Source organism: Tasmannia lanceolata, unplaced genomic scaffold, assembly GCF_043159265.1.
Source record: "Tasmannia lanceolata isolate RefF3 unplaced genomic scaffold, GAP_Taslan_0.1 ptg000015l, whole genome shotgun sequence".
In the NCBI taxonomy this organism is placed as follows: domain Eukaryota; kingdom Viridiplantae; phylum Streptophyta; class Magnoliopsida; order Canellales; family Winteraceae; genus Tasmannia; species Tasmannia lanceolata.
Window position 1 is genome coordinate 24,101,200 of NW_027518692.1, and position 27,244 is coordinate 24,128,443.

The window sequence follows — 27,244 nt, forward strand, 5'->3', positions numbered from 1 at the left end:
ACTACTATCCCAATCTCAGTCCATCATAACATGGGCCACCAGATCAGGACCATTCATCTGGTGGGCCACCACCATTATAGTCAATTCCAACTGGTAAAAAAGATTGGCCAATCCCATAGGTTGATCAAATCCTTATAAGGAAAAGGTGTGATCTCTGTGTTTTCCTAAACAAGTTTGACCATTAACCTTTCCAAGACTTGATCAAGCCATTAGGATATCTGTTCAGCAAATCAATGGTCCGGATCACCATCTGCAAAACGTATAGAGAATCATATCTAATACAATAAGCTGGGATGAAAAGAGGAGAGTTTTTTTTCATTTTTTTGAAAATCACATGAGAATTACACGTCACATTTTTTTACTTTTTTGAACAAAAAGAGGAGAGTTTTTCCAATTTTTTTGAAAATCACATGAAAATTACACGTCACATTTTTTTTAATTTTTTTTGAACAAATGCACCCATTCAACTCATATAATTTCAATCCTACTCCCCCCCCCCCCCCCCCCCCTTTATGCTTTTAACAAAGGCACCCATTAGATCATATAATTTCAATCGTACTCTTCCTTTATGCTGTTAACAAAGACACCCATTAGATCATATAATTTCAATCCTACCCCCTTCTTTATGCTTTTAACAAAGGCACCCATTAAATCATATAATTTTAATCCTACCCCTCCTTTATGCTTTTAACAAAGGCACCCATTAAAGCCGTATAATTTTGATCTTACCCCCGTCCTTTATGGTTTTTTAATTAAAAAACTATAGGGTGATCGTGACCATCCGATTTAAGATAAGAGGAATTATGGAAACATCTATAGATTGGAGGGCTAGGATCGGCCTATGGAAATGATTTTTGGGGCTCAACTTATTTATGTTGTGTTCCATCACATGAACGGTTTGGATCAACCTATGACGTGGTCCGTACAGTTCTTTGTCGGCCCGTGCATCGCACGGGTTTTTTACTAGTATTTATAATGCCAATGTTTGAGTTGTTTTTTTAGATTAGCCCAGCACCATACAAAAAGAGAGAGTGAGAAAAAGAGAGCAAGAATTACAGTAAAGAGAACAAAACCAGCATGTAGTAACAAATACAAGTCTTTCAGCTGAAATTACAGTCACAGAGCAAATTTCAAGATTTGAATCATGTCTAGTGTTTGTCATTCATGTTACACCAAACAGGGAACAAATATAAAGACAAGTTCATTTTCTTGGTGATCTGAACATTATGAAATGGGTCCGACGAGAACGAACCAACCGATTTGCGGAAAGGGATAATTCTGTGCCGGAATTACTAACCCTATCTGAAGTTCACTTTTACCTGCTGTAATTGATGCATCGGTGCCTCACATGAAATCATCTTCGAGTTCCTGCAAGGACTTGTTTGTTGATGCAATCTGTTTGTTAGAGGTCATCTTGTCTGAGACCATCAGGCCCTTGTAGCTCCTTATCTCTGCCTGCTTCTCCTTTTCAAGCCTCTCCAACTCTTCACGCCGTTTCTGCATAACCATTAAACAACTTCCCAAATTAGCTAATTCAAGCGAATCTGAGATTGTGACACTATAACCGAGATCAGAGAAAGCAACAGTGGCATTGCCAAGCCAGGCCAGGCCAGAGCCCAACACATCACAAGGAAAGTCTCCTTTGCAACTTCCCATCAAAATGTTAGTAGATAATGCCAAAGACGTAAAAGAAAAGAGACAATTCTTAAAATAAAGTGAAATAGCATTGAATTGTTGTTAGTGTTGATATAAAATAACTTCAAAAAAGATAGACAATTCTCAAAATAACTTCAAACTATGGGAGGAATTGGGAGTTGGAAGGATATGATATCATCCGTGGTGTTTGGGTGGGGATTTCAATGAAATCAGATGTACTGAGGAGAGGGTCGGGTGCAGCAGAACAACCCAGAATATGTTAGCTTTTGCAGACTTTATAGCTGATATGGAGTAATTGGACCTCCCACTTGTGGGGGCTCAATTCACAGGGGAAAGAGGTTGCAATCGGAGTAGATTAGATCGGTTCCTGATCTGCCCTCGCTAGTTGGAAAAACATCCAAATATCCGGTTGTTAGCTACTGATCATACAGTGGAAAAAATCCGAATATCTGGTTGTTAGCTACTGATCATGCAATGTCAGATCACTGCCGTTTGCTCCTGGACCCAAGAATGGAATTGTGGGGTGCGTCTCCCTTTCATTTTGAGATAGCATGGCTCAAGAGAGCATATGGCTCGAGATACCGAAAAAGGAGGAAACCTTAGGTGCGTGGTGGTCGGAAATAAATGTATTTGGTTCGGCGGAATTTGTGATCGGCTTGAAACTCCGATATGTAAAGAAGAAGATAAAGGAATGGAACATTGATAGGAAAAAACTAGCTGGGGAGAGGAAAGCTTGGCTTTTGAGTATAAGGAAATCAAACAGAAAGAGGTTGATTATTTGACTAAAGAAGGAGAAGTGGAGGAAAGGGCTAGATTGAAAGAAGAATACAATAGTATGCTACTTCATGAAGAGATTACTTGGAGACAAAAATCAAGGGCTAGATGGTTAAAGGAAGGCGATAGGAATACTACCTACTTTCATGACATAGCGAGTGCTCGAAGAAGAGGTAATTGGATAGTCTTCTAATCGATGGGGTGAGGTCAGATAGTAAGGAGAGTATTACTAAGGAAATGGTGGAGTTCTACAAGAGTTTGTACTCCTCTGGGGTAATTTCGTCTTCTAATGTGGAGGATGATTCTTTGTCGATCTCTATTTCTGGTAAGGAGGTCGAAACAAGATCGGAATCCTTAAAGGCATGTTTAGTGGGTAAAAGGAAGGACTGTTCTGGATCTCTTCAGGAGCTATGGGAGTGGGACAAAAAATCTTGGAACTCTCCCTCCCTCGATTGCCCGTGCTTGCTTTCCACTGACGAGGTCCTCTTTGTGTTTGATTCCGAAGAAATAGCCTCTAGGATTCTGGATCTGGGAATTAGAAACTGGGGGGTTTCCCTATCATCCATGTCCCATTGGTCCCCAGATTACATCCAAGGTTCTAAGACACTGTGGGTAAGCTTTTATGGTATTCCATTACACATGTGGGCCTCCTCGACAGTTGAAGCCTTGGAAAACCTTTTTGGGCAGGTGATGGAAGTTCAAATGGAAGGAATTCACAATCAATGTATGTGCTTTGTGTCAGCCAGAATTTTTGCTCCACGCTGGAAATTTCCTCCCTTTGTGAAATTATGGATTTCCAACCACTATTACATAGTTGGAGTCTCCATTCAGGATCCCAGAGGCTCTCTTTTGGTGCCTGGAGGCGGTATAAGAGACTCTTCGTGGATGGCCCTAACGGGAAACAGGTCACCGGTGCGTTCCCTGGGGCTTCAAGCTAGGCGACCAGCTGACTTTCTGAATCCCCCTCAGCAGGATTCAAATTTCAAATATTCAAGGGCCAGTTTTGGAAATTTGCAAGACCCACTTCCCAAGGCTGGGCTGAAAAGACATCTGAGTTTCAACCTTGGGTTACCAGATCAGGGCAATGGCCTATCTCGGGCTAATATGTTGCGGGGCAATCTACCTCTATCCAGGCCGAATCACGTCTCTGGAAATCATGTTCCGTACTTGGAAAATGGTGAGCCTTCACACGTGGCATTCTCAGCATAAGAGCAAGACGTTTTGATGGTCTTTGTTCCGGACACTTGGACTATTGGTGGCTCTTTTCGTGTCTGTCAAGAAAAGATCCCAAGCTCTGATAAAATATTCAATGATAGGTTCGAAAGAATAAACAGATCGGGTATCATAGATTTGCTTCAGGTATGGGAAGTTGGAAAGTCTTCTTACTTTTTTGGGTTTGGCGGTGATTGGAACATGCAACCCCTCATTAGCATTGGGGCTGAAGAATGAATTAATGAAGAAATTGGAAGCGCCACTTTGGCGCATTCAATGTTGTTTCATGATGAAGGGAGTTTCATATTAGTTTGTTAACTCCCCTTTCGTATCCAGTTGGAGGCGATACGTTGTTGATTGGCAATCTTTTTCTGTTTCCTGTGGGTTTGGGATCTGGAATTCATATGGAGAGTTCGAGCGACTCGATATCTTCTTCTCCCTCTGCCATTGGCAAAAAGAGAAGGATGCCAGTGGATTTACTTGAGATGGAGACCTCCCTCAGAGTTCTGGAAAGAATGGTATACGCTAAGGATCTTGCATCCAATCACTCGCCAACTCTAAAGGAAGTTGCCGGGGATGTTTTAAAACAGCAGCGGAAATTATTAAAAGAAGAGGCTTCCAAGTCGCCGGAAGCTCTCTTTTGGTTGACTGGTAAATGGACTATCGAAGAATCATACTCCCCTCTGCATAAACACCCCCTCTTTATCAACTTATTGGAGGAGGAACCGACCTTAAGGCGCCTTCGCTGGGAGGAGGGCAAGAAGATGGAATCCATAAAGTAGAGGAGATGATTACTAGAATGAAAGCTTCTGAAGCGCAAAGTCCATTGGATGAGGATCTCTCAATCTTGAGTTTGGACGAGGATGTGTTTGTCTCTGAGGTGGTAGGCCTAATTCTGGAGTTAAAGAAATCTTCCACCTAGTCTGTCCTTATGGGGTTTTTTGTAAAGAGGTTCTTGAGTTTTTGGGATAGAAGGTGGAGTCACTTATGGCTTGAGTGACCATGGTCGTTCGCCTAATGTTTTTTGGTGAGGCTTTTGCAACGCAATCATAGGAGTGACCTGATGAATTTTAGGGCCTTAGTGCGTGTTTGGCGTACTGTTTAAAACACTGTTTGGTGTTTGAAACACCGTTTTGGGGCCAAACGGCCTTTTGGGAGTGTTTGGGTGTGCAGCCACCGTTTGAAACGCCGTTTGAAACACCCTTTTGAACCCTTTTGAACGGAGTTTTTGGGCTGTGGGTTTTTACGTGTTTTTACGTGTTTGCCCTCACCAAAACCCATTTTTACATATATATGCGTGCGACTTTATGCGTTACGTCAAATACCAAAAAAGTGGGGGTGTTAATATCATTCTTGAGGACACAAATTTGTTAAATTGTTAATATTTAATTCATGATCTCTTAATTTTGATTTTTTAAAGACAAAAGAATTAAAAGAAACCCTAGCTTCTTACTTTCTTCATCTACTTTGCAAAGTTGCAAACCCACTCGTCCGCCTCACTGCCTCAACGCCTCCACAAATCCGGCAAATCCGGCCGTTAAGAAGGAGAAGAACCCCAAAGGTATAGCCATTTTTATTTTTTTTTGGATGATGTTTAGTTTTAATAATGTTTGAATGAGATCCTAATGACCTTTTAATATTGGGCCTAATGAGAGAGTAGTTGAGTTACATTGAAGCCAACCAAACAATGCCCTTTTTGGTCATTTTACCACTAAAACTCCGTTTTGGGGCATTTGCAACCAAACACACAATACCTCCGTTTGCCGTTTAAAACGCCGTTTTGATCTGGCCAACCAAACATGAAAACGCCGTTTGGCAAAACACCGTTTTGCAAAACGGCGTTTTAAACGCTATTTCAAACGGTACACCAAACACACCCTTAATCATGAAGATCTGATTTGGGGGGGTGGTGTGAGTGATGGGATAATGACGTTGAATTTTGAATAGATAGGTATCACGGGAGTGGTATGATGAAGGAAAATGTGTAATGGTTGTAAATTTGTTCTGTTAGCGTTACCCATACTGGTTTTGGGCATGCCCGATCCAGGCTTATTGATATTTTGTAACGCAAGACGGAACTCCTGGTCCCCATTGCCTTTATAATATCAATGATATTGTCACTTTCAAAAACAAAACAAAAAAAGTGGGTCACGACGCTATTGAAATTTCTCATTTGCAGTTTGCAGATGACACGCTGTTAGTTAGCTCTCCAAATGTAGAGAAGGTTATGAATCTAAAAGCTGTTATTAGACGTTATGAGGTGGTCACAGGGCAGAGATCAAACTTTCATAAATCTATGATCTATGGCATTCATGTGGAGGACCTTATGCATGGTCTAACTGACATAATGGGTTGCAAGGTAGGATGCATTTCCATCATCTTATTTAGGTCTACCTAGTTGGGATCCGATTGTGGAGAGAGTGGACAAGAGGCTTGACATGTGGAAAAGAAACCTTGTATCTATAGGTGGCAAACTTACCCTGACCAAGGCTATCTCGGCTAATATTCCCGTTTACCAGCTCTCTATCTTTAAATGTCCCGTCAACGTTATACTGAGAATAGAACAGATTCAAAGAAAATTCTTATGGGGGGCTCGGAAAAGAAGAAAGGTATTCCACTAGTTGCTTGGGAAGATGTTTGCAAACCTAATAAGGCCGGAGGGCTAGGAATCAGAAGAATTAAATAAGTTAACCATGCACTTTTAGGTGAGTGGTTATGGAGAGGAAGAATCTCAACTTTGGGTCAGAATTATTGATAGAAAGTACGGATCTCAAATGGGGCATTGGGTATCAGAAGATAAACTCAAGCATCCTGGGCTGACGGTTTGGAGAGATATCATGAGCTATAAGCAAACTTTCATCCAAGATACCAAATTCAGAGTTCAATCTGGTGACGGGATAAAATTTTTGATCAACAAGTGGTGTTCTTTGATTGCCCTTATGGACATGTTTCCGGATTTATTTGCGGTCGCTAGTTCTGCTGAAACTTTGGTAAAAGACTCCTTTGTGAGATGTGGAGATAGGGTGGTGTGGTTGCCCGCTTTTAGAAGAAACTTCTTTGATAGAGAGTTACTAGCTGTGGATCGGCTCTTTCAAGTGGTGGAAAGCTGTTATGTAAAGATAAATGGCTCTGATACAAGGGTTTGGATATGAGACACTTCTAGGGAATTCTCTGTTAAGTCTTTTTATCAACATCTTATACCTTGCCCTATTGTTTCTAGATTGCTAAGGTTTGGTCCATCAAGGCTCCTCCTACGGTTGGTGTCTTTGCTTTGGACTGCTCTTTTGCAGCAGATTCAGATAGTGGATTTCTTAAGGGAGAAGAATATGTTGATTATGGGTCACCGTGTCCTCTGTATCCGTGCAGGGGAGTCAGCTGACCACATCTTTATCCATTGTCCTGTGGCGAGTGAGATCTGGGATGGTATTTTGCTGCGATTTGGTATTGTTTTGGTTTTCCCGTGCTCCCTTTGTTCTCTCTTGGAATGTTGGCAATTCTGTCCTTGGATGAAGGGTAAGATTTTGTGGAATATCTCACTCTTGGCAGTTCTCTGGGTTATTTGGAAGGAGCGGAATGCTGGGATTTTTAAAGGTAGAACGGTGAGAGCTCCTTTTGTGCTCAACAAGGCCATAGCTCTCACCATCTCTTGGGCAAAATGTATTCCTTCATTTAGATTTGTCTCGACGTTCAACTTGTGGTATGGTTGGAGGGAGGTTTGTACTAGCTTGGAATTGAGACCAAAGATTTCACAAGCGTGGAAGCCACCTCCCCATGGCCATTTAAAGCTTAATTTTTACGGCTCTAGTATTAGTAGCCCGGGACCGGCCGTCATTGGGGGGTCTTCTTAAAGATAGGGAGGGAATAGTGATGTGGACCTTTGCAGGTCCCATCGGTGTGGCAGACTCTAATGAGGCAGAGGTTCGTGCTCTTCATTGAAGCATTGAGTTTTGGGGGGTTGAAGGTTTGGATAGAGTTGTGGTTGAAGGTGACTCCCTAAATGTCATACGTTAGTTGAATGGATCTCATATCTTCCCTTGGATATTTGTTGAGTATGTCAATGAGATAAATGATATTTTGGGCACATCTTCCATTTCATTCCATCACATTAGGAGATCCGCCAATGGGGATGCAGATAGACTTGCTAGGGAGAGGGTGTATTTGGAGGATATTGAGCAGTTTAACTTCCTGCCTCCTTGATTCTGGTTGTATTGCTTTTTCTCCAATGTTGTCACCTTTGTATATTTTCCTTTTCTGATTATATTTCTGTAATTGACCATCTTGGTTCTTTTAATGAAATTCTTACCATTCAAAAAAAATAAAATAGGCATTTATATTTTTCAGTCTCTCTGCAAAGCAGGAGTAAGGCTGCGTATCTCTAGCCCTCCCCAGACCCCACAATGGCGGGAGCATCATGCACTGGGCCTCCCTTAATTTATATTTTTCAGTCTGGTATAAAACTGAGGATTTGAAAGAACCGAAGAAAATTGCCACAAGTCTTGAGGATCTTTTCTTCGGCTGCAGGATCTGTTTTACATTCTGGTTCTTTTTTTTCTTTTTTGAAATGGCATTCTGGTTCTATTATTCAAAAGACACTTGATTTTAGATGGACTTCAAACTAGAGGCTAGGCCGTTGGGGATTATTCTTTAGCTTATACAAGTTAAAATTTTGGAAGAAAAGGTCCAAAGAGATTTTTTTTTTGGTGGTATTTTGGAAGAGGTAAACGGGAAAGGCAATTCTCTGACTTTGCATCCTCTTGCACCTTTGCTTACATTTAACAAAATTTGTGAGCTACCCAAAATAATAATAAATGGAAGGGAAATGGTACATTCGCCCCTTTTTCTTCCTTGGGCGACCTGCTTGTAGTGTAAAAGGGTAGTCATAAATACACTAGAGGTGGCTGGCCCGGGGAAGAAAAGGGGGCGAATATATCACTTCCCTAAATGGAATATAGCCAGTAACTTGGTTATTGTGTCTAAGTACCTAAAAAAATTAGATTCTTAAGTGACAAAACTACAAATAGTAGAAAATATATTTTGTTGAAGCTAGTATTTTTGAAATATAAGTTGTGGCAGTTGGTAGTAGAAGAGAGAGGAGGTTCGTATATAGAAGGTGAAGCGGAATCTGAAATGGAGATAAGGGGCTCGTTCTAGCCACCAACTTTAGCCAAAATCCTATCACTCCTCGCTCCGCTTTGGCAGCGTAAACACCCATGTCTAACATCAACTCAAACAAGTTGGTTTCAACTCCCAAGTTGATGTGACTTCATATCCGAAACGCAGGAACGATCTGACTAGAAAGTCATTCAAAACTTGATCGAAGAACCAGCGTTTATTGAAGAAGCAATAGAGTCGATTACAAAAAAAGGTTCGATCTAGGAAAAGAAAGATGGAAGAAAGAACCAAAACTCATTGCCCTGAATTCGTGATGTTATACACGTAGCTAGGGAAATTTCAGATATGGACATACGAAATGGCAAAAGTCGAGATGTCGGGGACCCAACGACTCTTCTCGGTTGAGCGTTGATTCCATCCAATGGGCCGCCCTTACTAAACTAATATGGCATCACAGAATCGCCCCTCTACAGAGTGCTTCACGGCTTCACCTCTGTACCATTTTAAGTCACAGTAGTATCATAGTTTTCTCTTGAAAGATGTTTGGATTATTTAGTATATGAGGTTTTATTCTGAAGGTTTAGCGAATCGATCGTAATTGGTCTGACCGCTCAAGGCTTATCTCTCTATTCCCCTTTCAGGTCTCCGGTCATTGGTAGAAAGCCTGTAAATTCCATTTCTTTCCTCTCCAGCTTGGGAATACTTATTTCTATTGGCTATATATCTGTAGCCACAATGCCAGTTCAAGCTATCTTTCTAGCGGGGGAATGAAAGAATTCGGTTATCAATTCCTATGCTTGCTTGTTAGAAAGGGGAGTGCCCTATCTACCAAGAGACTGCAGGCCAACTCGGAAAAGAAGGAGGTTGAATGGGCTGGATTGGTTTGGTTTAGTAGCCATGTACCTCGGTTTTCTTTTATTACTTGGATGGCTCTTCGGAAAGCACTGCTCACTCAAGATATCTTGGTCTCGTCCATCAATGATGGTTCATTAATGTCCATTGATTTAGACTCCTTCCCCCTTCCCTTATACAAAGAAGATCGAGAGGGGCCCGAAAGCCCCCAAACCAAGAACGGAAACGGAAGCCTTTCGACTCACTCTCGTATGGCTCGCCCTCGAGCCCTGGGCAGGTCGGCCGGGTCTTTCCCTGTTGTTCTGTTCCCGCCACGAGAAAGACGCACGGAAGAGGTATGCCCATGGAAACTACCCTGTCTTTCTTTTCATAGTCGACGAAGGACATTATGAGGTAAGAGATCGCCTTTTTAGGTATGGCATGGGAAGGTTTAGGGAAGGGATCTTATGGCTAGATATTTGATTGTACGGGATTCGACGAGTTTGATCTTTTCTTTCGAGGGTTGAGGACAATAGAAGAGTAGGGGCAATCAAAGCCAATGCCACGGGGATGGTAAGGTACACTTTTTCAGGATGAAGATGAAACTTACTTACCTACCAAAAAAAAGATGGAACTTACTTTGTCTCTCAGATGAAGTTTTCTCTCTGCCCTTTCTGCAGAATTCACTGCTTCTCGCTCAGCTGCATGAATAACGACATGAGTCATAAATTTATCATTTATTTCCATGAAGCCACAAAAAAATTGGTTCCAATGAACTTCAAAGTTCAGACATGGATGGGCAACAAGAAATAACAGAATGAGAAAATCATATCTAAACCGCAGAACTCTACGCAAAATGTGACCAAAAAGGTGTGCATCCCTGACAATAAATCAGGCTAAATTTTGGCTAAAGTTTTGCAGGATCTAGGGATGCAAATTTCAACTGGAAGATCAACAGGTAACTCTCATATAGATCTCAAAATAGGGAAGCTAGGAGAATATAGACCATACCTTTCAAGTCTGGCTTCCTTTCTACTTTCGTTTTGTTCAATCTATTAACTATTTCATTTATACGTTTCTCCACTTTCACAGTGCGGACCTACAGACAAGCACCATGACCGGTCAGAATTACAGAAGACTGCCCTCCTTCCTCACATGCTCGATTTCTGCTCAGAATCCAGAAAAAAACCAAGCTGCAAAGCAAAATGTAATTTAATATATATGATTCAACAGCGTCCCAAAATGAAATGGTGTCTAAGGTTTGAAATGAACAATATCATTGAAAAACAGTTGTCATAAATTAGCACAGGCGCGTCGGGCTATAACTTGATATTAGTTGTGCAATTTCCTGCCAGTAAGTGACATGCTTGGATGCTTTACTAACGAAAAGAGAACCTCACTAATCCAAAATTTAATTAAACAATGAACTCATCATTCGCTTAAAAGAAAGACTAAAAATTACAATGCACAAACGATGTGAAAGAAGTGAGCAGCACAGAGAACATTAGGAAATCTTGGGACTGATGAAAGTTTCGGATGAGGCTTACGGTTTCTACAACCTAGAAACTTGAGAGAGTCCAACCACTTGAGCATAGTTGATGTTGAATATGTATTTGTGGGAGATTCTAGAAATGGCAAAGTGGGGAGTGCGCACACACTCCCTCAGACGAGTGCCCATTGCTCAATTATTGTGTGGTTGGATTCAGTACTGGAGCTGACTGTATAATATCTAAAGCCACTTCCTTCTGGTTATATCAAGCTAAGACTGATTGACATATAGAAATTGAACCCAACAACAACAACAATGGCAAGCAAGCCTTCTCAACATATTATGAAGACAAGATTTATTTCCAATGTTTCTGCACAAGCATCTGACTAAGGTAGCAAGCAAGAATGTGCAACAAATAACCCCTGCTGGAAATAAGCACGCAAGGATATTCTGCCAGGAAACCAGGATAAGAAAGGGATGTTGCAAACACTGGAAACCCACTTGACCATTGCCATGAGTCACTTATTTAAGAAAGCCAAATTGGTTTCCAAGGTTATCAAAAGAAAAAGAAGAGAGAAGAGCAGGCATGAGGGAGAAGTGGGTTGGAGTGATCTTTACCAGGGATGACTCCCATTTTATAGAATGTGGATCACTTAGTGCTTGCCACATTTGTGTTTTATTTTTCTGTTTTTCTGGTTTTTCCTGCATTAATGGGGAAGCTCGTGCCAACCTTCCATTGCAATTCTTTCTTTAGCTTTTGATGAAGCTTCTGTTGTTATGACCGAAAACAAAAAAGAAACTAGTAATAAAGAAAGAACAGATGTGGGGAAGTGTCAAAATCTTGAAAACCAATCAAGGAAAAATAACAATCCAGAGACTACCTAACCACATTTCAGCAATTTTAAATATATAAAAATAAGAACTGGAGTAGTGATATTCCTTCGGTTGCCAAATGTCCTAAACTAGACCATACACTAATATATGAACTTTGTAATAGGAAAGACAATAGTTGCTAGAGTGGGAAGAAAGTGTGAGAAGCAGAAGAGGGAATCGAATGGTCTAAAAAAAAGAAAACGTAGGATGTGAAAAGCTCAAAGGAAGACGAGTCCTTTTAAGTTTCCTTAGACCAGATTAGAATTACAGGATTTAAATACAATCTTTATTTAAATACGTAAAGGGGACAACACTCTTTAAGGAAAAATAATCACATAAGCAGGATGCATGTAGGAAGTGCGCTTCCCCTAAATTTGGGAAGCAAGAACATTTTAAAATTTTAGTTTCCAAAGAGAGCTTCACTGGAAGCAAGCTTTCCCACCCAACTAGGAAGCCTCCGTTAACTATGGGAAAGACACTTGGCATCCTAATGGTCATGGAGTAAGGGCCGCAATGCAGAGGTTACAGGTTCAACCCTCTTATATCCACCACCAAAAATAGCATTTGTTGGAGTATCATCAGAAATCATGAAATTGGATAGTCCTTTAACCTTTGATGCTAAATATTCAAGTTACTACGACTTTGCTAGGATATTAGAATATGAACCATCTATTCTCTTTTATTTGAATTTTTCATCAATTAAGTAATACAAATGAAAAACTGTTACAAGACAGTTAATGAGATAAGATCAAAGAAATTCTTTCAAGAGATAAACACCAGAGCAACCCATAGTGTCCAGTTCAGAACGGTGACAAGCCGTCAAAAATCAAAATTATCATTTCCCTGGTTCCCTTTCTGTGCCCGCATAAAGATGAAGCCAACAAGTTCTGTTTGTTGAAAGGTTTGAAAAAATAGGAACGGAGAATTGGAACAAACACAATAAGAAAAAGGATTAAGTGATAAGAGGACACAGAGGGAGGGTGTCATGGCTGGGAAGGCCAATCACTGTACACTACACGTTTGGTCAGACCAAAATGCATGACGCTTGGAAGAAGCGTAAAAACAAAAAAATAAAGAACAAATGAAGGTGCAAGCTGTACAAATATAGAGAAAATTACAATCTGTAATGCCTGACCATGGTTCAAAGCTACAGCTATCCATTCGCCGGATCAGCCTAATGGGGTCTTTGTGACACAAATTTAGGATCTGATTTAATAATCAGGCTGGATGGCATAATATGTATAGGACATTTCATGATTTGACCATACAGAAATTTGTGGGCATTTTGTTATTAGTATTACTATGTATTTGCTGAGGAAGCATATGATGTCTGAGAGCATTTTTCAGACAGTTGCTGATACTATGCAGTAAAAGCAAGACTGGGGCCCACAGTTTTTGGATCATCCAAACCATTGATTTGTTGGTCCCCACAGTAGATAAGCCTTGTATCAAAAATATTCTTCATGGGATGATCCAAGCCCTCTGATATATTTTTGAGGCACGACCCATTAACGGTGGGAACAAAAAATGTATGGTTTAGGCCATCCAAGTATGTGGGGCCCTTGTGTTTTTTTGCCAGTATTTTTCCTTGGAAAAATAAGCGCAAGCATCATATAGGAGCTCGTATTTGCTTCACCACTTCAGTCAATCTAAACCTTTCAAATTAATTTAAATGGTCTAGAATACGCCTGGGTTTCACACCTTCTGACATATCAACAAGGGGCTTCTCTTACTAATGTAAATTAAAGAACATAAGAGAGGATGCAACCAAAAAGCAAAATAAATGCCAAATTGTGTTTAGTCATTAAGAAAGGGTGATTGAAAAGTTTGAAACATCTACACTAAAATAAAGATTCCAGATAGAGGTCAGATGAGCAGGTTCTTAGTCCGAGATTCTTTTTTCGGATCCAAAATCAGATATTTATTGCAGGTTCTCAGTCCGAGATTCCTTTTTCAGATCCTGCTCAACTCAACTCAACTAAGCCTTTGTCCCAAACTAGTTGTGGTCGGCTAAATCCTTTAGAAAATTTGCATGAAGAATGTGAAAGGATCTACCTGGCTCAAATTAACTAAGTCTGATCCTGACACTAGTTGGGTTCATCTACATGGATCTTTTTCTTCCATTCTCTCATATCCAAGCTCATGTTCTCTGTTATGTTCCGAGCCCTCAAGTCTTTCCTCATTGTTTCTACCCAAGTTGTTTTTGATCTGCCCCTACCTCTTTTTACTAAATCAACTTGGCACTAGTCACTTCTTCTAATTGGAGCATCCAAAGGCCTACGGTGGATATGCCTAAACCATCCTAAGCGGTGCTCTCTCATCTTCTCCTTAATTGGTGCCACCCCCACCTTTCTACGGATGTCTTCATTTTTAATTCAATCTAACCTTGTGTGGCCACACATCCATCTAAGCATTCGCATCTCCGCTACACTCATCTTATGCACATACTGCCTCTTGGTGGCCCAACATTCTAAGCCGTACAGCATGGCTGGCCTCACAGCTGTCTTATAAAACTTTCCCTTCAGCTTGTTAGGTATTTTACGGTCCCACTTCAACCAACCTGCTCTTATTCTATGGGTAATATCCTCTTCAATCTCTCCTCCCTTATGTAGGATTGAGCCAAGATAGCGAAAGATATCCCTCTTAGATACTTCCTGCCCAGTCATATTCACTACATCATCGCCCCGCCTCCTTTTTCGGATCCAAAATCAGTTATTTATTTGGATTCAAATGAAGTTTTATTGAATCCTAGATTATCTAAACCGAATGAGCTTGGATCCAAACACCTTATATAGGACATGAGGAGGGTCCAACTAGGATTTGATCCGGCTCGAGCCCAGCCCATTGACAACCCTATTCAGAACTTTTAAAAATATCAAGCAACCAAAATAGTGATATTTCCTAATGTTGCTGAATGTCCGACGACAAATTAGACCATAATACCTCATAAGAGAAATCTCTGTATTAGGAAACCTGCTTAGTACACTAGCACTCGCGGGGGAGTCACAATGTAGAGATCATCATAGGTCCAATTTCCATATAACTATCACTAAAGGACATCACCATAGGTTACCACTGTTAACCATCGCCAGCAAAGTTGAAAGGGGATTGTCCTTTTAACTTCAATGCTAAATATTCAAGGTAAAATGAGATCTCCAAGATATTAACATATGAAGCATCAGAATTTCTTCTATATGCATATTACTATATTGGTAATAGGGTCAAAACCTAAGGGCAGTCTATATGAGAAAAACCATTTCCAAGAAATGCAACATCTTAGTGAGCCGGGTTTCCAGTTAGTGCCACACTTCTAAAGCTCTATTATGGACCATATATTATTGATACAGTTAATGTTAGTGTAACAAATGATTGCACAGCTTGCTCACCGTCATTGACATTTGTGTATTTTCAAGCATATGGTCACCCACGAATTCCACAAGACACATAATTAGCAACCAAACAGAGAGATTATTAATGATTAGTCTCAGAATTCATTTTACAAAACAAAACAAAATAAAAATAAAATCCCTTCGCATATATCGATGTAAACCTGTGAGTCCATGAACCACACAATCTCATGTTTTTTATCATCTGATGGGAGCCCCCATCCAAGCTGGCATGCACATGTGAGCAACTCCTTCAGAGACAACCCAATAGCTTTTGCATGTCATATGCTTCCAAAGAGTGTGTTTGGGTACTCAGGACAGTAAGAATATGAGAAACAAACTAAGCTCAATTATGTTTCATAACAGTGAAGCATATGAAGCGCAATCCTTGCAGCAGAAAAGAATTAAAATGAATTTACTAAGGAATTATATAAAGACAAATATGAGAAAGAGGGAAATATCATTATGATTTGTGTGTCATCTCATCAGTACACTTGGCACATATATATGGCAATTGAGGTCAACGATTTGGTGGGCACGGGTCATAGCCCAAAAGCCACGGTGACTAGATGATCCTAACTAACCCCAACTAATGTAAGTTTTCCAATTCAACATTTTTTTTTTTGAATGGGAAGAATATCATTAATGAAGAAAAAGAGAAAAGGTACATAGACGACCGAGAAGGTCGACCCAAGTGGGGCAATACAAGAACAACATGATACAACAAGATAAAAACCCTAAGGAGGAAGGAAATCAAAAAGCTCCAACTCCCGCCTTCCCACCCCATCTCTAGCTAGTTTGTCCGCATCGTTTTCCAATTCAACATTGAGTATTGCTCTTCTGTATCAATTTCTTTTTAACCAACCACCAATCATTTTGAAGCCACTAATCGGATGGCAAGAGAGTCTGATCACCATGATGTTTGGGCTATGGCCCATCCATCGCAGAGGAAGACTACATCAATGACCCTGATCATGATAAACACATTTTTTATCACAATGACACATGCCACATATACAGGGAAGATTGTTACGACAGTGTGGCATGGAACTTCATGACTTGTGTAAACCATAGGAGCATAACTCCAACAAAAAATATTTCAACTTACAAATTAAATAACGCTGCTGGAAGATTGCAAAACAACATAAATACAAGGAAACATGGATAGATACAAGTAAGGTATAGAATATTTACCATCTTAGGATTGTGGAAACCAACTTGCCCAACATCCATGGAAGGAGTCTTCTTCAAATTGTACCAAGGAGTATAAACAACATCAACATTATTCACCTTGTTGCCTGCCATGTAAATATATAGAGTTAAAAAGAAGCCACACAAAAAACAATTACCAACTCATCTTTCACAAATAGGTCCACCAATAATGCGGGAAGAATGAGGATGGGGGTTTTGGAGGCGGATTGGTATTGCGACGTTTGTGCTTATCGGAACTTCCAATGGAGGCGGCTTTGTCGCTGGGAAAAGCAACATAATCGGAAATATGCACCCAAAAGCATTCCCCCAAACTCATGGCAGTGGAAGGAAAAAAAAAGAGAGACAAAAAAAGAGAGGTGAAGAGGATTCTAAATGGGGAATTAGCTGATTGGTGGTGCCCTCCTGTAAATATTTCAATTTTACCTGGAGAGATAGATGGCGGAGATGTTATCTGGAATCAAAGAATGGGACTCAGCCTCCTCGTGAGAAATACAATAATATGGACACAGAATCGGATCCTAATGAAGATGATCTTTGGCCCGAAACGAGGTGGAATCAAGACTATCGTCACTTAAATGTTGTCTAATTAGCAAAACAAAAGAGTCTTGATCTCCGGCCCTCTCTATATCGGCTAACGATAATCTTTATGATCTTTGGCGGTGGGCCAAAAGAATCTGGAACCTCCCCCGCCTCTCATGCCCTTGTCTTCCATCTGCGGACGAAGTTTTATTTATCTTCGAATCGGAACAAGAAGCTGCAGAGATCCTGGACAAAGGCAATGATTTGTGGAAAGATCGACTCCACTCCCTCCTCCCTTGGTCCAAAGATTTCTCCCCAAGGCTGGAGGAATTTTGGGTCAGATTTTACAGCATCCCTCTTCATGTTTGGGCCTCATCAACAAGTTCACGCCCTTGGTAATCTTTTTGGTCGAGTTCTAGAAGTAAAAATGGAAAGGAGCCACAATCAGTGTATGACCTTCATCTCTGTTATGATTTTTGCTCCGTGGTGGATATTTTTACCACCCTCTGTTCAAATTCAAATTTCAGGACAAGCTTATACAATCAGAATTGAACCTTTGGGCAGTAGGGGGCTATCGCCTCTAAATAAAGAATCACTCCTATCAGGCTCTGGCCCCTTGATTTTTGGGTCTCAAATTCCAGAAAACTTTGTGTTGGTGGCGGAATGTCCGCCTGTTCTTCCACCGGAAAACCTTGGCCGGGGAGCCGTTGGACCCTCGGGGCCCTCCCCTTTGATTTCAAATTTCAAACCTCCCTCCTTGTCAGAATGGTCTCCTACCTGTGGCCCGGGCTATATCCGGCCTAGAACCGGAAATGGGTTAAAATTTAAGAAATCTCTAGTGCAGAGCCCTTCAAGGCATGTCAGTCATTTTCGCACTTGGTCAAGGAAAGGACGTTCTGCAGGAGCGAGAAAATATTTGGGTATTGTCAAAGAAAGATCTATCATATCCCTTCCGGAAAGTTGCCAAGGGGGTTGCGTGAAGAATCCCCAAATAAAAATGCACGAAGCAGACTGTCATAGGGGATCCTGGCCCAAGATAAAGGAAAAAGTAGTAGGACCCCCCTTGGATTCATTTGGTAAGCCCGCCCTGCATCGTAATCTCCTCGTTTCTTGTAGATGAGTAGTTCTCCTATTTGGTAGATAAGCATATATTAGTTAAAATTTTGGACATTTCTGCTATGGGGATGGGTTGAGTAAGTAGGAGTATATACGGTATTATCTTGTGCAATGAAAAAGGATATGGGCTTGTGATGACGGCCCCCTTTTGGCGGTGACGGCTTTTTGTCGATATTAGGATTTGCCTTGTCTGGCAAGCAACCTAATTTTGTAACAACTGACACTATCGAGAAGAGGTTGTGGGCCAAGGATGCGGAGATATGGGCTTTATTTAATGGGGGAATAGGTCAATTTATCAGGTATGTTCGTATTCTTAAGCAAAGGTAAGTAATACTCTTATCTAGCGATTAAGAGAATGGATGCTTATTCCTCTACTTCATCTATTCCCTGTACCTATAAGAGACTAGAGAGATTCCAGATTACACGGAGTGGTTTCAACACCGTCGATGAGTTCGTAGCCTGCAATATAATACTGCAAAAGCCTCAGTGGAAGCCCCCTCCGTCCCGGAATAAGTTAAAGGGATTATCAAGCGACAGTGGAAGCAATTTCAAGAGGACTACAAACTCATTGCCGAAGAGTTCCTCCCTCTAACAGGTACACTCAATTTAAAGGAGTTTTGTACACCGGTGTATAAACTTCCTTTTTTCCAAGGCCGGTTGGAATATACCAATACCTTGCGACGGCTTGAATGGGAGGCAAAACGAACCCTATGCATTCGCAAGATAGCAGAGCTAATAGCTATCCGGAAGAACCCGGTGGAAAAGGTTCCCTATCCGCAATTTGCCTCAGATTTTTTCCTTGGTGATATGGAACTGGAGTTAGACATTGGGATCCTAATGGTGGAGCTGAGCGAATGTGCGTGATAGGTTCGTTTTGTTAATTTGTTTTGGAAATTGATGGATGGTTTTTTGGAAGCTGAAACATAGAAAAAGAAGAAAAATGAATCTTAGGTAATAGTTTATATGGATGATACACTTGGGGAATTTTAATTTTGCTTTTTGGAAGAAAGAACGGATTGGTGGAAGCCCGGGTGGGGGTCCTAATACTGGAAGAGATATGGGTGCTTCTGGAAAATATACGGTGTTTCATCTGAAGAGTAAATGATCATCGAATGTGCAGGAGTGATAGTCCCAATACTGCTTGGGTAAGTCAGGGTATGCCCTGACTTGCCCTTATAGATGCTATGTAATGTTACTAGGGACCCTTGTCCCCATTGTATCTTTCATGGTATCAATAAATATGTCGCCTATCAAAAAAAAAAGGAAGCCGAACAAATACATGCATTGCTGCAAATATCATGAGTTGATTTGAATAGAATAATTAAAAGTAGTTCATATAAGAAGAGAAACAATAGCTAGAGGTACTAATTGAAATAAAAATAAATAAACTAATTGCCATTCAGAATGCAACTAGGTTTCCCTGTCCTATCCAAAAAAAGAAATATATATTGTTTAAGAAAACTAGCATGGGAAATTCTATTTATGCAAACTGTGAATGTCATGAACAATCACATGACCACAACATAGAGTTAAACTGCTAAACTATGGAACAGAATAAAGAGTGATGAAACAGCGAAGAGAATTTGCCTTGGATGGAATTCGCTTTGACAAGCTGGGCACAATCTTGTAGTAAACCTTCACTAATATCATCAATTGTCTGACCTTTCTTCAGTCTTACATAAACATGGGCAGACGACATTTTATCCAAGTGGAACCTGCAGCAACAACCACCCAATCAAGGAAGTTCTTGTCATATGAATTTACAGCTAAAAGGGGTACAAAACATAAGAATTTTCATCCTATGAAGGATCACGAAACTTTCAAAACAAGATGAAAACAAAGAGGGGCCTACATGATCCCTCAGTAAGAGATAAAACACAAAACCACCAATCTAAGTTTTTTTTTTTCTTTTTTTCTTTTTTAAGAATGAAAAACCAGTCAAAGATTAGAAACATGATTAGTATATGTATTATTATACCAAGACTCAGTAAAAAAATGAAGCAATAGAAATTACAAGGCCTAAAAGCAACATCTCAGATGGATGCACTTTTAGGTGCCGCAAGGCCCGCAACAAGGGGTAGCAGCCATCAGGAATAGAACAAGCATATGTAATTATTTCATTCAACTGAACTCAACTAAGACTTTGTCCCAAACTAGTTGGGGTCGGCTAATTATTTCATTCACCGAACTGTATTTGAGTCTGAAAGATTGGTGAGTTAAAAGGAGTAGGGCATCTGGTCATAAAAAGGGCTACCTATAAAGGAGAGATTGAGGCTGTTGGCAAAGAGGCCGAACTGGGCAAGGCTTCTCGACCAGACGGGATTAATGGGTATTCAGGTATAATTGGAAACAGCGCTGTTAAAGCAGTGCATATTTGTCTTTGATGAAGGTTACTTCAAGAAGTAAATGACATGCTTAATACTCTAGTACCCAAACTAAATGGTACAGATGCTCGGAGCAATCTCGTCAAAATTCTCATTGAAACCTTCTGTACACATTGGTTGCTAAAATAGATATAGTAGATATCATTAGCTCCAATCAGTCTTGCCTTCATAAGAAAACTATTCAGCCACAGCATAACCAAGTCAGAAATTTCCATTTGGAGAATGCTAAAACGTATATATATGAAGGTCGATATAAGAAAGCCTTAACTTCAAGGATAGAAGAGATTATTAAACCATGCAATGATGGGATTCATAGAGGATTGGCTATGGATTTTCGGGATTGAATATTTCACTGAAACAGCCAAGTTCTCCCTTTAGTAAATGGAAACCCCACCCCCCCCCCCAAAAAAAAAAAAAAAACACACACACACCCACACCCATGCACCAACCACCCCTTCCTATAATTAGTTCAAGAGCACAAAGGGCAAAGGGCATCAGACAATGTAACCCTATCACCTTGCTTGCTAATTATAGCAGCGAAAGTTCCGCTCATCATTAGCACAGAAGTGGAAAATAGTACGCCTGGAAATCCTAACAGTACTGGTGGTGTCTCCATATCCCATCTAGAAGACTTCAAGGGCTACAAGACGAACCCTAAAGCATTCTAATATGGATCTGTGAACTAGATTGAGACCCTCCACAAGGACCACAATGGCAATGGAACCGCAAGAGGCAATATAGCCTCAGATTCATACACCAAGTTGTACTTAAGGCAGGTAGTCAGGGTTCGAGTAGGCATTCGATACACCCATAGTCCTTCTAAAAGTCCTCAACGACAATCACTTATATTCTTGCTTGTCATCTTCTTCAAGATGTTGCGGAGACTTGTTGAAGGCCTCTGCATATCAATTTGCAACAGATTGTATGAACTTGAGAAGTGATGCTTAATGAGATATTTTGCACAGAAGTGGGCCACAGCCTAGTTATTAAATGGCGTTTTCTTATTCGAGATTATCCTAACTCCTAAAGCCCTGTTCGTTTGAGATTGTGGCAACCGATTGTCACCCCCCAATCCGATTATTGGACCCAAAATTAATGTCATTTTGAGCAAGGTTTTAAATTTCGGTTTCGGTATGGGTTTCGGCCCTCACTGAAACCGAAATTTTGGTCGGCCGAAATGGCCACAGCCTAGTTCTTAAATGGTGTGTTCTTATTGGAGATTATCCTAACTCCTAAAGCCCTGTTCGTTTGAGATTGTGGCTACCAATTGTCACCCCCCAATCCAATTATTGGACCCAAAATTAATGTAATTTTGAGCAAGGTTTTAAATTTCGGTTTCGGTATGTGTTTCGGCCCTCACTGAAACCGAAATTTCAGTCAAAATTTCGAAATTTTGGCCGAAATCCAGTACACCATTAAAAATTATATTTCATTCAATACCAAATTTCGGTAATTTCGGCCGAAATTATCGAAATTTCGGTAATTTCGGATGAAACTTCGGTAATTTCGGATGAAACTTCGGTAATTTCGGATGAAATTTTGGGGAAAACCACTCCTTTTCAAGAGTCGTGTGCAACAAGGTTTATTCTTCCTTTTAGTTTTAAGGAGATGTTGTGAATATCAAAACTTGGGAGTGTTATTTCAATTAAAGACGAGTTATCTTCTATCTACAATCGTAAATGGTTCTCCTTCCTCATTGCGACAACGAAGGATGGGGCTTTGATCCGGAAAACAAGCAGCCAAGTACTTCTGTTCGACGGGCCGATCGCTTACCATCGCGAATTTTCTCGGAAGTCCATCGCCACAAAAACCGGACCAGATTTACACTAAGACCTCTGCCTATTTTGGGCGTAATTCTGGGTTGAGGTTGCATGAGCAACCAAGAAGCAGATCCTATCCAGCAGCTAAGGGCAATTGGTGGCACAACGGGCGGGGTTTAGATGGATCTTGTATGATCCATGCCTGGCTATGGAAAATTGCAAACTATTATTGAAGATAAGGATCTAGGGTTTCAGGGTATCACTCCTCTGTAACAAAACCTCGCCTCATAAATGTTCAAATACATAGAAATAGAGATTTTGTCCAACCGAAATAAAGTGTTCTCATGAAAATGTATCCGAAATTCCCGAAATTTCGGCCCAGATTTTCGAAATTTCAGCCGAAATCTCATACCGTTTCGGGTATTGGTGATTTCGATTTCGGGGCTGACCGAAATCCAAAGTTTCTGATTTCGATCGAAATTTAAAACCTTGATTTTGAGTACAATAATTGGATTGGGAGTGGATCTGTTGTCATAATCCCAAACGAACAGGGCATAAGTAGAGTATTGAAACACTAGATGGTGTGGATGCTCCCATTTGGAGTAGCTTGTGGCGGACAAGATGAAAACATGATGTGCTATGAGCGGAGACTGATCAGTCTAATAATACCAACCTCCATGCTTCAAACAGCCATTATTACGGCACCATAGGGTGTAGAAAGGCAGGTTGTTGGTAGTAAATATGCATGAAACCTATAAGACTTTGCAGCCTAGCAAACTTTATCCAATCTCCACCATGGTGGGTCAGTAGTAACCCAACTTTTCGGTTACTTGTGGAGTCTAGGCCTTAATCCAGTGGGAGAATCTGACGCTACATCATCATGATCGGCATTCTTCACATGTTATGAAGCAAAAGTGATGCAGCTAGAGTGGTCTCAACATTAACTTAGTTTTTTTTTTATACATTAACTTAGTTGTTTGAGACATAGGAATGTGATCGATCTGGATATAGAAGACCTGAGGAATGTGATTGATCTGGATATCGAAGAATTGAGGTATTATCTCTCTAGCTCTCTGATAATATGGTACAAGGTTTGCATGACGAACCTCATAATTTCCAATAAGTCAATGACCAAGTAGAGTCACCAACTCACCATAGACTTGCAGCGGGTTTAACCTCATTGCAAGTGCAACTTCAAGCCCGATGATTAGAGCTCCAGACTGTGCCACGACCTTTTAGGTAAGCTCTAACAATAAGGCGCAAGGAACTACTGCCCCATCTAGAGACATGAAAACAACTCCAGCTCTTGCCCCCTATCTTTAAGTTATCCACTTCTCCAAGCAATCCTCGAATATTTGCATATCATAGTGAAGAGAGAAAGTTGGTCGATGTTGCCCTTTAAGTCTTTAACAACCTTTTGTGAGGATGAGTGAGTTTGAATTCAGAAGCGATAGGGCCTACCTAGCTAGGTGTCATGGAGGTCATGCCCAATGTTTTAAATTTCGGGTTTCGGTCAACGCCGAAATCGAAATCTGTGACACCCGAAACGTTACATTATTTCGACCGAAATTCTGAAAGTTCTTCGGTTCGAAATTTAAGGAATTTCACCAAAAAATTCAGATTTTATTCATTCTTTAATATTTCCCCGAAATTTCAGCCAAAATTTTGTACATGATAAAATATTAGTTTTTTTTCCTTTCGTCCCATTTCTGCCGAAATTTCGAAATATAGGCCAAAATTTTTGTTTCGGTGAGGACCAAAACGCATTCCTAAACCGAAGTTTGAAACCTTGGTCATGCCTAGACACTACGTTGTAAAGCAAGCTGCTCATGGTGTGTCTTTCGTACAGCAAGAATAAGAGCGAGACATATCTTTTCAATGTGGGAATAACTAAACTACACACTTGTTAAAGTCCTCGTGTTGTTAAAGTCCTCAGGTTGTACAATGCATTTGATTGTGAAAGCCAAAAAAATCAGAACAGACTGGAAATTGTGGCATGAAACTGAGTGATATGTGAATTGAAACAAAAGAAAGTCGACTACTAAAGGAAATCTACTAAAGGAACCATAAATTAATTAAAATAAAAATGATTGAAAACAAAAAAGAAATATGGCTTTTGATGGTTACATTGGAGAGAGAGAGAGAGAGTGTGTATATATATATATATATATATATATATATATATATAGAGAGAGAGAGAGAGAGAGAGAACGGTTTCTACACACATGTGTAGATAAGTTATCTACACACTAGCTTAAAATACAGTGGAGGGCATATTGTTTGGGTGATCCAAACCATTCATTTGATTGGCCCTTACATAGATAGGGTGTCCATAAAAAATCAGCTACATAGGATCATCCCAACCCTACGATTTGTGGAGGTAAAATGGACGTGAATAAACCTTCACAAATCTGTCCATTTTTTGCCTCCACGGTTCGAAGGGTTAGGATGATCCTATGGAGCTAATTTTTTGTGGACACCCTATCTATGTGAGGGCCAATCAAATGAATGGTTTGGATCACCCAAACAATGTGGGCCTCCATTGTATTTTAAGCTAGTGTGTGTGTATATATATATATATATAGCCATGGGTCTAATAAGTAGAGCTCCATAAATTTATAGTCGTTTATATCTTATTGTTCAAACCCGGAACTAGCAGTGTTCTTATGTTGATAGTTCATACTTTAATTTCCAACACTCAATATAAAAATCCGGTGATATATGATATAAGAGAATACCTTCTTAGGAAATGTTGTTCAAACTTCAAAGTACATAATATGAATATTAAGCTATTCAAAATACACATTGTGTGTAAGTACATATTGTATGCAGGGGCATAGGAAACATTCTGCATTCTCTTCAATGGAATCAATTATAGTGGTCGCAGCAACCATGGACTCTAGCATAATAGTGGTAGCGGCACCAATGGTAAACGCAGGCAGGGAAACTCCCGCCTAGTAGTAGCAATAGGAGGTTGTCATATTTTCAACTTCCCAAACAAACAAGTATAAAATCCGGTGCACTAGAAACGTAAGGCAAGGACAAAGAATTGGACGAGAAGTGCCGCATGGCCAGGGGTAAAGGGCAAGAGTGATGGACAACAAGTATATGATAATTAATACCTTCCAATATTTTATATAAAATGCGGCCACTGGTAATATCAATTATTAGAGGCCCAACTACACAAACACGTATATATACACACGGAGAGACACAACAGCTGAAACATAGGGCATTGAATGGGAAGAAACATGGAAATAATTAGAAAAGTAGAGCTTGCAATAGTAAGACCGAATAATCTGGATAATCTGCTAGACAAGCTAGTGATTGGAGAGATTGATCGTGAGATAAAAAATTCTACCAATAAAATGATAAATAATTCCAGCATGAATTCAAATAATATACATGAATAGGAACCGAAACTAACACAATGATGGGGACCATCCTTGGGCCCATATTCTAATTTTTAAGTCTCTTTTAGGTGTTTTTCAAGTCCTTTAAGTTATATGAGACGCAGTACAGTCTTTTTCCATCAAAATCACGTAAGTTCTTTGAGTTATGAGTGTTTTAAATAGGCCGCACACATGTATTGTAAAAAATTAAAGTCATTAATTTATTAGACGGTATTTTAGTCCAAAGGTGATGATTTTATTTAGGGTTTTAGAACTTTCTAGTTCTTTTTCTTTTCTTATACACGCTTTTCTTGAATGCTAAGCAGTGGAATGAATAAAGATTTGAAGCGCTCTCTCTCCCACCCCTCTCGCTCTCTCTCTCTTGATATTAGGTCGGGTTTATAAAACGCTCTCCTTTCTATTTCTATGTTTCTCCTTTTCTTGATCTTGATCACTCATCTCTCTCTCTCTCTGGGCTATCGTGAATTCGCATCACACAAGAACCCAAATATATAAACGAATTGGTGTAAACTAGAGAACTTGACAGCAAAATAAAAAAAAAATCTATACAATAAACTTGAAATTAAGGCATGAATTCGAACAACTACAAAAAAAAAAAGCCTAAAACTAGACCATGCAATTGCAAATTAAAAAATCCACAAAACAAACTGAAAACTGTACAATCAGATTGCCGATTAGATAAAGAACGAAACAGATAACATGAAATCGAATGAAAAAATACCAGATATCTTCAGGAAAACCGTATCTGATGAGCTCTTCATTCTCGTGCTTGTCTAGGCCCATGAAAATTGTGTAATCTCCAGCCTCTGGCCGGGCCTTGAAGTAGAAAACCATCGCTTCTTCTTCTCCTCCGCCCAAAACCGAGATAGGAAAGTTAGGGTTTTGGGATCGGAGAGAAGAGAAATATAAAGAGAGATTCGGGAAAAATCTCTTTAACGATTGGAGTTGTTGATTACGAAGGTTCTGAGATAGAGAAAGGGCGGCAATGGCCAAAGAATATTTGGGTGGAGAATATATTCTGCTGTACGCCCGGACTACATTATGAGGATTGAGGAAAATTAATAATGGTAAAAACACCCCCTGTAGGATGGTACACGCCCTGTTAACTTGATTTGACGTCAAAGAGCGTTAAAGTCTGCCACAACAATTCAGGTAAAAGTGGGGTGTACCATCCTACAGTGGGCTTGAGAAAATCATCCGCTAATATGAAAATAAATGAGGTTAGCTAACATTCATAACAGTCGTGAACAGTAATTAAAGGCAGTAGATAGTTACCAAAAAGTTTCCCTCCAAGAACAACGTGGGCAGCGAGAAGTGCTTACCCGAATAAAACTTTATTTGGAGGCATATGTCTCCGAAGAAGAGGTCCCAAGATCAAATCCATACATGTATTAGCATTTTACAGTCACTTTTCCAACACTTGTACCTTTACTTTTCCATAGCTATAGTTTGTACTCACATGAATGAAGCAATGTGTTCATCTTCATATTTGAGTCTGTCCCTTTAG

At 40.1% G+C, this 27,244-nt stretch overlaps 1 protein-coding gene across 1 annotated transcript; it reads right to left on the reverse strand.

Moving 5' to 3' along the window:
* Window positions 1-1,080: 1,080 nt before the first annotated feature.
* LOC143845575 (uncharacterized) lies at window positions 1,081-26,793 on the reverse strand. The gene is made up of 6 exons (XM_077353954.1): window positions 26,459-26,793; window positions 19,768-19,895; window positions 16,528-16,631; window positions 10,597-10,684; window positions 10,225-10,286; window positions 1,081-1,497 (listed from the first exon to the last, which is right to left on the reverse strand). Exons 1-6 carry the CDS (start codon window positions 26,569-26,571, stop codon window positions 1,345-1,347), a joined length of 648 nt encoding a protein of 215 aa, XP_077210069.1. The 5' UTR covers window positions 26,572-26,793; the 3' UTR covers window positions 1,081-1,344.
* Window positions 26,794-27,244: the final 451 nt, after the last annotated feature.